Source organism: Sarcophilus harrisii, chromosome 2 (genome assembly GCF_902635505.1).
Source record: "Sarcophilus harrisii chromosome 2, mSarHar1.11, whole genome shotgun sequence".
NCBI classification, from domain to species: domain Eukaryota; kingdom Metazoa; phylum Chordata; class Mammalia; order Dasyuromorphia; family Dasyuridae; genus Sarcophilus; species Sarcophilus harrisii.
The window spans coordinates 170,208,181-170,221,675 of NC_045427.1; the positions used below are offsets into that span (position 1 = coordinate 170,208,181).

The 13,495-nt window shown below is 33.2% G+C and overlaps 1 protein-coding gene across 5 annotated transcripts in view; it reads right to left on the reverse strand.

The window, feature by feature from the left end:
• Positions 1 to 511: 511 nt before the first annotated feature.
• Positions 512 to 13,495, reverse strand: part of MCPH1 (microcephalin 1) — a 336,480-nt gene continuing 323,496 nt past the window's right edge. For 2 of the 5 annotated variants that reach the window (XM_031951145.1, XM_031951144.1), the window contains one exon: positions 512 to 930. In XM_031951145.1, coding sequence (XP_031807005.1) covers positions 878 to 930 — 53 coding nt within the window. In that variant the 3' untranslated portion in view covers positions 512 to 877. Of the gene's footprint in view, positions 931 to 1,837; positions 1,922 to 13,495 lie in introns of all 5 variants that reach the window. The other 3 variants (XM_031951141.1, XM_031951143.1, XR_004231848.1) reach the window with 2 other exon arrangements.

A 13,495-nucleotide genomic window follows, 5' to 3' on the forward strand; every position in this document is an offset into this window, starting at 1 on the left:
AAAAATTACCCACACATATGTTCTGTCAATAAAAAGCTATAATAATAAAAAAAAAAAAGAGATCCTTTTGAGAGTCTGTCTGATATCTAGTTCTTAGCTTATATATATCTGATACAGGTTATACATGACTAATATGGTAATAATGTTTTATATGATTGAACATGTATGAAAAAAAATCCAAAAAGTGAAAAATAGTATACTTCAATCTGCATTTAGATTCCAAGATGGATAGTATTTTTTCATTATGAAACCTTTGGAATTGTCTCAGATTACTGTACTGCTAAGAACAGCTAAATCATTAACAGTTGAACAATGAATAAAACTGCTATTAACTGTGTATAATGTTCTCCTGGTTTAGCTTATTTCACTTTGCACCAGTTCACATAATTCTTTCCGTGTTTTTCTGAAATCAATCTGTTTGTCATTTCTTATAGCACAGTAATATTCCATTTAATCATATAACACAATTTGTTCAGCTATTCCCCCACTGCTGGGCATCCCCTCAATTTCTAATTCTTTGCTATTGTGTAATTATTTTTCCATAACTTATTAAAACCTCAGACTTTATTTAGTAGCATGTTGTTTCTTTTGTTTTTATGAAAACATTTAAGACTTGATATTTATGACAAAGGCATCAGTGCATTAATATACCAGCACACCATTTGGATTTATTAATCCAATATCATGTACAAGATTCAGGGAATCATTGTTTACTTGAGGACAAAAACATGCAATAAAAAAACCACATTAAAGATGCACAAAATTGTATCATTCATTTCTTCTATACTTTTACTTTATGATTTTAATTTACATGTGAAAAAAACATTTCATAACTTGTTCCCAATGGCCGTCTAAATGATGAATGACTTCTTTTTCCTTATGGCATTAGGTAATTTTCATAGGGACAGATCTTGTGTTGAGAGATTGAATCTGAAGAAGAAAAGAAAGTTAATCATTCAGGATGATGACATAGTACAATGACAGCATAAAGCATATGTACATAGAATGATACCTTCAATTAAAAAGAAGATATTTCTAATTCCACAAAAAGAAAATCATGCTTGTAGTATAGTTGGAGAACTAGATAGAATCAGAAATGAAGGTCCTAGTCTTCGCTCTGCTCTTAAATAGCTGCATATACTGATCACCAGTATAGAAGAGATGCTCCTTAACTGTTCATAGATAATTATACACTCTGGACCTCATTTCCCTCCTCTGTAAAGGGATGGGGTGGCTTAGCTCTCCAAGAACTCTTCTAGCAAGGATGTTTTCACTTGTTTCCTGTCAACTCTGAAATTTTGGACTTAAAATCCCACCTAGTTTTAATGTTTTATGATTGTATGAAAACATTTAATGAGCAGATTCTTGGTTTGGTGCCGAGATATCATAATAATTCAAGTGAACCCAATTGTTATTGACAGATGGCAGCAAACACTTCCTTTGGCTTTCTTTATCAGGGCCATTTTAATTTCTTTTGACTGGGGCTAAAAGCCATCAGTGTTAGGGCTGGAATTGGAAAATTTCATAGTTGGAGGGAATTCGGAGGTTATTGGGTTTAAATCATAAATAAACAAAAATATGCTCTAGGACTCATTTTCTTAAAATGTGAGCTGTGATCCCCTCTGGAGACATGTAACTGAATGTGGGGATCATGAAATAATGATTTGTTATCATTAAATGTTTGATTTGTACACTTATTTGATATACATATATCCCTGGGGGATTCATGTAAAAAGGGGTCATAAGTGGAAAAAAATTTAAGAAACTTTACTTTAGAACATATCAGACAAGTTGTCTTTTGGTCTTTACTTGAAGACCTACAATGAGGGGGAAGTACCTGATTCTACTTTTGGAAAGCACTGGTAGCAAGTTTTTCTTTCTGTTTCTAAATTTGTCTTTCTGTATCTTCACACACTGCTCCCTAGTGAAAAAGCAGAACAAGTCTAAGCAGGCTTCTACATGATATATTAGAAGACAGCTATCATGTACCCCTCTTCTTGGGCAAGAAATCCCCAGGTCTTTCATCTGATCTTTAAATGGCATAATCTAAAGACCCTTCATGATGCTATTTATCTTTCATTTAGCACTCCCTTGATCTAAGTCTAAAAATGCTGCTAGTTCTTAATGAAATAATACTGAATTTGTGTGACTATGGCTTCATTTCCTAAATATTTATTAATCATCCCTTTAAAAATAGAAATAAGAACTGGACCTGTGATTTCATTGGCAAAATCATCTCTAAGGTGTGAAAATTTCTCCTACCAACATAGGTTTACACTTTCTCTGTGACTTACAGACTTAAAAGAGTTGTCTGTAGCACTAAGAAATTTAATGTCTTGCCCAAAGTCACATAGTACATATCAGAGTATAACCAAGTTGCTAGTTTCAAGGTCAGCATTCTAACAACTACATCTTTAATAATCTATCCTTTTAATTATCTATCAAATAATTTTTCCAGAAATTGAAATCAAGTTTACTGATCTCTAGTTTGCAGTTTATCTTTTTTTTCTTTGAAAATCAGGACATTTGACTTCTCCAGGACTTTGAAAAGGATCCCAATTTCCAGATCTTTCAGAAATCATTCAGTTTTCAAATCTGACAATTCTTTCAATTCTATAGGTATTGAAATTATAAGTATGGTTAATATGTCCAGCTATTTTCTTTGCCACAGAATCTCTGACAGAGTGATCACTTCTTCCAAGAGTCCTATCATACTATATAGTTCATCTAGGTCTATTAACTTGAACTTACAAAATGCTCTCACTATCTTCTTAGAGGAAACAAAGTGTCACTTTCATCCTGTTCATCCTGAGTCCTGATCATAGCCTTTTTTTTTTTTTTTTTTTAACTTTCATCTTCTCTTAATTTCACTTTAAAAAACCTCATTTGTATTATTTTACTTTTCCTCCTTGATCTTCGTTTATTTTGAATGAGATAGAGCCAGTTTTTACTAGGGTTCTCTTTCATCTATTTTTCTATAAAAGGTATCAAAGTTGTTCCCAGGACCTGGTTAGCTCCTGCTTCTTTTGACAAATATTCCTAGTCATAAAAAATTCCACAGGCATCTTTCAACCTGGTGTCTGAAGATAATAAGAGACCAAAGCCTGCCTTGCTGCTCAGACATGTTTCTTTATAGAGACAAGGGGAGACACATCTATAGAAACAAAATGCTTTTGTATCTTATTACATATTTTTGCTTTGTTAGAGCTAAGTAAACCTCCTTTTGTTAACATAATACATTTTGTTCTAACATCTATCCTCTATTGAGCTCTAATGATCTTGATACAATTAAAAAAAAACCATATATTTGCTGTTGTTATTTCTATATTCTATTTATATCTTTTAAAAATAGAAGTTGGTTCATTAGTTATTTTTGCAGTTATGTATCTGTAGGCAATATCCCTTTTTCTCATTATGGGAATTGCTTCCTTTTATGTCATCAGAATTTTGGGCTTATTTTCCATGAAGAATTTTAGGGTAGGGGGTTCTTCTTGTCCTTTCTCTGAACCTTTGAAACTGTGCTATCCAAATTTAATATGCATGCCAAACTATACCAGCTTTCCTCTACTATTTTATCACAAAGATGGATTGGTCACTTCCCCCAAGATTCCTATCCCTTCCAGCCTAGGAGGCACTTCTTTCAAGTTTGTAAAAGTCAGATTCAGAAGAGAATTTCTTTTTTAGGTTTCTCTATTTTTTGAAAAAATGAGATTATTATTAAATCTAGAAATTATGAGCTGTTATAATTATGAGAAAGATAGCAGGATCTCTGGAGTTGTTTAGATAACCAAGATCTTCTAATACTACTATATCATACTTCTGTACCAGATTTATATTCTTATATGTATTATTTGTAGTATAATCCAGTAATAATATCAATTCTTTATTGACTTATCTTTAAAGACTTTATCTTTACTCAAATTCTCTCCATAAGATTTTCCTCAATGGTTCCTGGATCTCCTCATATCAATAAATAAATCAATAAATATTTATTAAGTACCTACTGTATTATCAGGCATTGTGCTCTATGTTAGAGATTAAAATACAAAGAACAAAACATTTTCTCCTCTCATGGAACTCAAGAGATCATCCATTCCTACTTGTAAGATGCGTATATTCCAATGGTGAAGACAAATACATATACAGGTATATTGTACATATACAGGTATACAGAGAATAAATAAAAATATAAAATCACACGTGTTTATCTTCTTAATATATAAACCAATTCTTTCTCCACCCCCTTCCAACACTTCTTGGCCTGTTCTGTTTCTTTTGGGAGAGGAGGCAACTGGGGTTGACTGACCTGACCAAGGTAGTGTGTGAGGTAGGATTTGTCTATTCTATCTTTTGAATAATGAAAGTCATATTACAGTTATTGGTTTTATCCCACAATGTGTTACTAATATCTGTGAGGTTAAAATAATCCATTTTTGTTAGGATCTCTAGTTAATCTTATTACCTATTATGCAAGTGAAGAGCAAGTACTGAACTAGGTTGTTGGCACTGAAAATAAAGTGTGAAATGTTTGTTAGTAATGAAATTAATGACAAATTGCTAGGTAGCACAGGAGATAGAGTACTAGGTTTAGAGTTAGGAAGAGATGAGTTCAAATTTGACCTTAGATACTAGTTGTGTGACCCAGGACAAAGCCCTTAGCTACTGTTTGTTTCAGGTTTCTCATCTGTGAATGCAAATAATAACAGCATCTTCCTCCCAGGGTTGTTATAAGGATAAAATGAGAAAATATTTATGGTATTCAGCACAGTGTTTGGTATACAGTAGGCACTAAATTAGTGTTTGTTTCCTTCCCCTTCCTTCTCTCTCCTTCCTATCCCTTACTTCACTTCCATGAGAGACAGAAAAGACAACTCTCTGACAGACATGAAAGAATCACTGTACTGTGTGATGAAATTCAAGCAGGCCTAGTGTGATACACATGCACACATACACACACTGAAAGTTTATGAAGTTACTAAAAAAAAAAACCAACTGCTTTTGATTTTGTTAATAGCATAATACATAAAATATGAAAGGCAAAAGTATTGGTAGACTGAGATCTTAAAATTTAAGCTACACATTTCGTGTTCTAACTCCCAAATACCTGCAGAGACCTGAGAAAGCACTATAAGATGTTGTGGCCAGGGAAAACAAGTCCATCAATCTTTTTTAATCTTCTCTGGTTAGTGTATTATTTAACATTTACATAAAACAGAGGAATATAATGGAGAAGATAGATAGATAGAACATTGAAGATAGAATAGTTTCTCCATTATATTCCATTTGAGGAAGTAGAACTTTGGGAATATTTGGTTATCTAGGAAGATATAACAGGCAAGAAGTAAAATGGGATTCTGACTGTAAGTTAGATGATTGTTAAACTGAAAGATTTAAAGAATAGAACAGAGGAGTAATTGGTTCAAAGAAGAATCAAACAGAAGAGTATTAAAGAGCAGAACTGATTTTGGCCTTGTTTGACTTTCTCATGCAGTCTAGCTCTCTGAGAGGAAGACAACCTCGTAGTCATTGGCCGGGAGAGCTAACAGAAAAGAGATCCCAATCACTGGTCTTTCTTTATATGAAGCACAAAGTAGTAGTAGGTAACCCTGAAGATATGACCTCATCTGCAGCACAATAGACTGAAAGAGCTATAGCAGAGCATATGGTTTCAGGACTTGAGGGAGGAATGCAACTATATTTGAGGCTCATTCTTGCTATGTGAGAGACTGCTGAGTAAGGAGACAGACAGTACAACAAAGCTACCCATAGTTACTCAGTGAACAGCTGTAGCTGTTCAAGTGGAAAGCCAAGTTCCATAGGATATAACAGAAGTGGGAGCAGCCATCAGTACTAGAAATGCAACCATTTTACTTAAGAACTAGCTATCCCTCTAATCTGGAGGGAATTTCTCTCTCCAACTCTTTAAGCAATAAGAATCCCCAACCACCACTACCCAATTTTCTTTGACAACTCTTTGATGTGAGAACCAGGGAAAATAATTATTCATAATCAGCCCTGCTGGGAAGATGTATCACTATCTCTTTAAAGGATATCATAGTTGGGGACCTTGCACTTACATTTCTCTTCTATCATCCCCTCCATAGCTTTCTAATTGCCTTTTTATCCGTACCAGAGATCAAGTCCTAAAGGAACTTCCATCCTAGAGCCTTGCTTTCCTGATAAGCAACTGTAAATTTTTCTCCCTTTTTATATTGTTTCTCCTTATACATGTACATTAATTTTTTAAAATACATATTTCTTTATGATTCATATTAGGAGAGAAAGACCAAAGCAAAAGGGGAAAAGCACAAAAGAAAAAAAAAAAACCCCAGAAGAAAAAGAAAAAAAAGTGAACATAGCAAGTGTTGATTTACATTCAGCGAGTTCATATTTCTCTCTCTGGATGCAGAAGGCATTTTGTACCAAAGTTTATTAGAATTTCCTTGGATCATTGAATCACTGAGAAGAACCAAGTCTTTCATGGTTGATCATCGCACAATCTTGTTGCTACTATGTACAGTGTATTCCTGGTTCTACTTGTTTCACTCAGTATCAGTTTGTGTAAATATTGTGTAAATCTAGGCCTTTCTAAAAATCAGCTTATTCATCAGTTAATAGATCAATAATATTCCATTACTTTCATAAATCATAACTTATTTATTCATTTCCCAACTAATGGAGATCTACTCATTTTCCAATTCTTTGCTACCACAAAAAGAGCTATTACAAACATTTTTGCATATATGGTTCCTTTCCCTCCTTTATGATTTCTTTAGGATACAGACCCAGTAGTAGCACTGCTAGATTAAAGGCTATCAGCCCTTTGGGCATAGTTCTAAATTGCTCTCCAAAACACAACTCCACCCACAATGCATTAGTGTCTCAGTTTTCTCACATCCCCTAACATTTATCATTATCTTTTCCTTGGTGATTGTAAATCTTGGAACACTTTCAGATCCACAGTATTCTCTACAGTTACTGGCCATCACCAAGAATACAAGCTCCTTTAGTTTATGATCTCTTAAATTCTCATTCATTCATTTATTCTTATGTCCTGGCCCCTCATATACTTAATTTTCAACAACCTTAATATCTGCAAAGGATGAACAAACTAGCTAACTACAAAAACATAACTAAGAGAAAAAAAGATATTGAAAAATAATGAAAAAAATTAACAAAAAAGTTGGAAATTCTTTCACTGTGGTATACCTTAAGACCTTTTGCCTCTGCCTGAGAACAGAACTCTACATTGTGGTCTTCTAACAAGTGATCTCATGACACAATATATATAAAAGCACTAAATAAACACAAGTGTGAGAACAAAGGGTCATTTGACAGCTCAAAGATGGCTAGAAGCCAAAATATCTGTGTCTAGGGATTCACTACAGCCCTAAATTCCTGACTGTAAACACAAACTTGATAAATGATTTTTATCCAAGTTTACTTGGCATCTGAAGATAACCACATCCAGAAATTCCACTGTCAGATTATATGAATATTCCTTAAACACCCAATAAAATGCAAATGTAAGGACAGATGTTAGAATAATGTCAATCCTATCTGGCTGAAAAAAAGAGCAGTAGTAAAGTGAGCTATATAGGAGTAAAGCCCAAGACAACTTTAAAAAATCATTCTGACAAGTTTTGGCATAAATGGAAATAGGAATTTAGTGCCTATATTTCTGTGTGGTCTAATTTAGACATATACCTGTGAGACCACTGGCACTTACCCTTTTTATAGTACAGTGGGCAAATCATTTTATTTGTTTATGTCTGTTTTCTATTTGTCTAATGGGCCTAGAAGTATTTGCATAATGTGTTTAAGAATATTATGATGAAAGGTTTTGGAACATAAGTCACTATTGTCGTTTTGCTTTGTTGCTCACCAAAAGAATCATGAATCTGAGATCTGAATCTGAGAGTGAATTTAGAGATCATCTAATCTAAGTTGATATTCAGTATAAGAATCCTGCCTTTCATATGGTCATCCAGACTGTTTGAACACTTCCAGTGACAGTTAACAAGCATTTTTTAAACACTTATTTTTGTAGCAAGTACTATGAAATGCTATAAAAAATATTCTAGGGATACAAAGAAAGGCAAGAACACAGACCCTGTTTTTAAAATTCTTTAATTCTAATGGAGAAAATATGCAAAAAATGTACATAAATGTAATATGTTGTATAAATGGAAGGTAATCTGAGTAAGCTCACTCTTACACACAAAAATGTTTCATTATTGAATGGATGCAATTATTCAAACATTTTCTCTTTTTTTGATCATTTGTACTTTCCTTCCATTTCTGAGACTAAGCAGAAAGACCTGTATTCAAACTGCCTCTGCAGCTTACTAGCTTTGTGATAATGGATGAATCATATAACTTCTCAAAGTCTATTTCCTCATTTGTAAAAGGGGATCAATAATATCTAGTACCTATAGTTTTGTTTAAAGCACTGGGAAAAATTTAAAGTGTTATATCAAAGTAACCTATTATTATCCCCATATATGGTATCCCCAATGTTTTAGGGCAGTGTTAAGTCATTAAAACTTACTGTAGACACACTAAATGTGTCTCTGATACAGTTGAACACACTGTATTAGCTTTTCAAATGTTTGAAAACTGCTGTCATGTACTTTCTAAATACTTTTTCTCTAAGATGGACTTGACTTTTCCTTAATTATTCTCTTCCCCCAACTATAATTCAGAATGCCTTTTTCTACCTTTATCATTCTTGGTTTGTTTACCAATTTCATTTTGAGCTTTTGCACTGTCAAAACTTTTTTTATGACTTTATGCCATGTTTTTAAATATTCAGTCTACTTCCCGTCTGTGACTTTTGAAAATATAAATTGATTGGCAAATGATTACCTGTGCAACAATGTTGATTTCTTTAGCCAACTCCCCTCTCTGTGTCTTCAATATTTTCTCCTACAGGTACTCCCATATTTGGCTGATTTCCCTTGAAAAATTTTAGTTCATGGGATCCTATCTCTCCTTTCTCTAAAACCTTTCAAAAAGACTTCTCCCAATATCTCCCAATATTATACAAGAATGTGTTCCCTCTATTCCTCTTGCCCAGATTTTAAGATGGAGCTGTCACTTCTCCCAAATTATCATCATTTCTAGTCCCTTAACTAGATTTCTTCTTGTTGGAAATCACTTCTAGAAAAAGAAGTTCTCGAAGTTGTTTCCTCAACTTCTTGAAAGAAGATGTTTTCATTAAGCAAATCAAGAAATTATTAGTTCTCTTTTAGGGCCAGAGAGAGGATTTAGGTAATACTGAGATAATTGGAATTCTCCATTATTACTACACATCATACTTCTGTACTTCTGTGCCAGTTTTGTCATCTATTTCCTGAATTCTTCATCTATTTCCTATTTGTCCAGGTGGTCTGCAGTATTTTCCAGTGTCTACATTCAGCTTCTTGTTTTGTTTATCACACAAATGATCTCCATTATATTGTCCTGGTTCATTCCTAGATTTCCTTACATGTATATATCTTTGAACAAACACTAGCATTTCTTGTGTCATCCTTTTACTTCTGCTATTTCTTTTGAATGAGCCATACTTTTTCAGAGGCAAACTTCCCTACTTGCTTTCAGCAGAAGTATATACTTATACTCCTGCCTACCTGTTTCCCTCTACATTTGGCTTACTCATTTCCTATTAAGTACTACCTTCTTCTTACCTTGCTGCCCTCACTGGCCTCTTCCAAACAGTTCCAACAGGCCTGCATGCACACCAGTGTTTTCTCCATCTTCTTTTGATATATACACAATTTTGTACTTAATATTTTAGGAATTAAATTATCACAAGCACTGAAGTATTCTTAGAGAAGGCCTTCTTTTTTACCTTGTGACAAAGCATTATGGAGAAAGTAATTTGGGAAATAATGAGCTAGTCCAAATTTTTTCTTTTATCGGTGAAGATCTGGGTCTTGAAAAGGTAAAATGACTTGTCCTGAATCATACCTAGATAGTTAGTGGCAATACTCAAATACCTGCTTCATGACTTACTCTAGTGCTCTTTTCACTCTATTACCTTGCCTTCTTATCACAATAATGTGAAGGTAGAAAATGAGGAGGGGAGAGCAGAAGTGATGTTGGCAGATTGCAAGAAGGAATTGATTCCACTGAATACTCTGAGTGTAGAAACTAATATTATCAATTATATATAATGTTATGAATAGAACAGTACAACATTTGAAATAGGATGCAATATGGGTTCTCAGGAGTCTGTGGCTTATTATTTTTTCAAAACTAGAGATCTTTGAGGAGAATTGTTTAACAAAGAAAAAGAAGGTGCCTAAAACATTAAGTGCTTCTGATTCCACAAAGTAAATTAAGGATAAAACTATAAGGATTAGCTAAGATGAGGCTAAATACTTTGAGGGACAATAGTGGTTGAATCAATTTACCTTACTGGAATTTTGAATAATTGATTTCCTATTAAATTCTTAGTCAAACTAACTAAGTGAAACTTAGCCTCTCAGCTACTCATCAAATATAGCAACAAATAAGTCCAACTGTAATGATGATCTTATTTAGACTTCCTGGTCTCCACCTTTGGTGGTTTAGCAGCAAGAAGGACAAGCAAGAACCAAATAAGATAGCAAACACAAAATACTTTGTGAATTTTAAAATACTTGCTAGGTATTATAGAGATATCCACAGTATGTAGAAAGAGCAATAAAGTCAGAGTTGGAATGACTGTGTGATTGTGGGTAAGTCACTTTACCTCTAGAACAGTGTCCTCATTTGTGAAAAAGAGATATATACTATTCCATTATCTATCATGAGGTTATTGTGATGAATGTGTTATGCAAATCTTAAAGTGTTATAGAAGCAGGAGATGCTATTATTACTTCCGAAGGATTAAACATAAAAGTTCAGAACTTTTAATTTCAGGCAAACAACTCAGTATGTCCCTAACTGGCATTTCCTCCTCTTTTCCACTGATTTTTAGAATACGTCATCATTGATGTTGGCATAAATCAGGAATAAAGGTTTTGTTCATAAAATTTTCCTTTATGCTTTTGGACCTTGTGCTGCCAAAAACAGAGCACATTTTGTATTGCAATACACAATGTTCACTGGTTCAAAGTTGCTTGCTAATGGCAGTTTAATGACAATAATGCATCAAGAAAAATCTAAAAGATACATTTTTCTACATTAAAAAAACATTTTCATGAAAAAAAAAAACCCTTGAGAAAATCTCTTAAAAGTAAACAAAAATAACTATAATTATGGAATATGAGAATCTAAGAATGTTTTAATTTATTAGCAATTAGAAAATATCTGCTAGGTTATTTGTCAGCTCTAGCTTGAACTTTTGCTTCTAATAGGATCTAGATATATCACTGTGCTCTGTTGATTTCCTCTGCTCCATGTTTTGGATATTTTGGTTTTAAGATTTGGTTGTCAAATTGGTAGGAGGTGGGGTAGGAGGCAAGAATTAATCAATGGGAATATGAAATTATTAATCTGAACCATAGCCATCAGAAAGGAAACATTCTAAGAATAGACTCACCAATGAGAAATTTAAAGCAATTGAAATGAAATTAAACAAATGAATGTGTCCACTTATCAAAAGTTAAGAAGAGACACTGATTTATCCATCAAAACCAAATGATCTTTATTCAAGCAAGATACACTAAGCAACACCCACACATACACCCCCCCCCCATCATACATACACACATACATATATATTCCATTTCCTGTTCTCACTTTTTTTCCTATTACAGATGAATAAAGGGAAGCTAGGGAAGGCAGTCATTTAATAGCATTGTTTTATGATTTTTTATGAAATTTGGAATTTCATTTACCATCTTTAGGTTGTTTATCAATTGAACAAAACAATTTTGCTTTAAAATTGTATTTAAAAATATAAGGTGTACTTAAGGCATTGATCTTTGACATGTAGCTTTGCAGTCAGAAATCTATATCCAGTGATATGTCTGGGTGATCTTGATTCCTTCCTAAAGAAAGGAATCAAGGTTTTACCCCTTTATTACTTTTAATCCTATGGACAAACATATATTAAGCTGATGGTGTCAGCTTAATCAGATCTCAAGAAAACATTACTTTGAACTTGTTAGAAATGTAAGTTATTTCCTAAGTTGTCTTCCATTTTTTGATCTATGTGTTTTATTTTCCTAATAATGATGATGTTTCCTTTATACTGACAGCTTTCTAAAGGATTCTCCTTCAACCTCTACCAATGTGTAGCACAGTGTTCCAAACAAAGAAAATACATAATGAATGTTTCCTCACTATTTTTAAGCGGATACTTGTTCATAATAAAATCCTCTTAGTCCTAAGTTAGGACATGAATGTTTTTTTTTTTTTTAAAGTAATTTATTTATTTAAGGTGTTTTTTACCAGATTCCTTCAGAAAAAGACAATGATTCAAATTTTATTTCACTTCTACTTAGATTGCTCCCCTCACCCCCTTCCCAAACCTTCCTTCTCTATCACTGATTTAAAAAAAAAGAAAAAACAAAAGGAAGAAAAAGGTTTAAATCACACTACATGAACAGGCAGAGCAAATCTACAAACATCATTTATCTGCCGTGCAACTGCAATGTGCTGGCAACTCAAGTATGCTGACACCTACCTCTTTAAAATTTTAGTTCTTTCATTTCCTGAGCAAAGGTCATTTTCCTTGGGAAAGAGAACATATGGAAAGTAAGAAATGCATAGCTAAATTCACTTTGTCTCTCTTTTCAAGCAAAGTCCTATTCCTTCTGAAATTTCCTTTTTTTCTTCAATGTTGCTAAAATCCCTCTTTTTGTTGACTGCCTGTGACAGCACTAGTTCATTTGTAGATTGAGGACTCCTTATATTAAGGTTCTTCTATTCATATATCTATCCTCTCTTGCCTGTTCTTGTTTCCATGATCTATACATTTAAAAAAAAATCTTAAATTGGTTAGTGAGTTTCTTATGCATCCTCATTAATTTCTTCAAATTGTTTCCTTCTGTATTTTCAAAACTTCATTTCTGAACATTCCCTATCATAACAGATTCCATTGTAAAATTTTAATCCATAGATTCTACCAATCCTTTTCCTGAATTCCTGAAATGTTACTCAAGATCTAGAGTAGGATAAATAGAATTGATTTGACTAATTGTTTCCATGACAAAAAAATAGGATTAGAGAAAATTTGAGCATTAAAATACTAAGAAGAAAATTGTAGAGGCAATTTGGAGAGGTTTTGATTAGTGGAAAAGGCCAGGAATTGCATATGGAAGAAATAAAAGAAAATTTGAAGAACACTTTCCAAGTTTAAATATTATTTCTGGGTTTTCAAGTAGCTATAGAGTAGAATGTGCTGATCCTGGAATCAAGAAGAAATCTATTCAGATCTTGCCTCAGCCACTTACTAATTGTGTGCAAATGATGTAAGCTCTATTTGCTTCAGTTTTCCCTTTTATAAAATAGGGATAATAACATATCTATGATGCAGTATTGCTCAGAGGATTTAATGAAA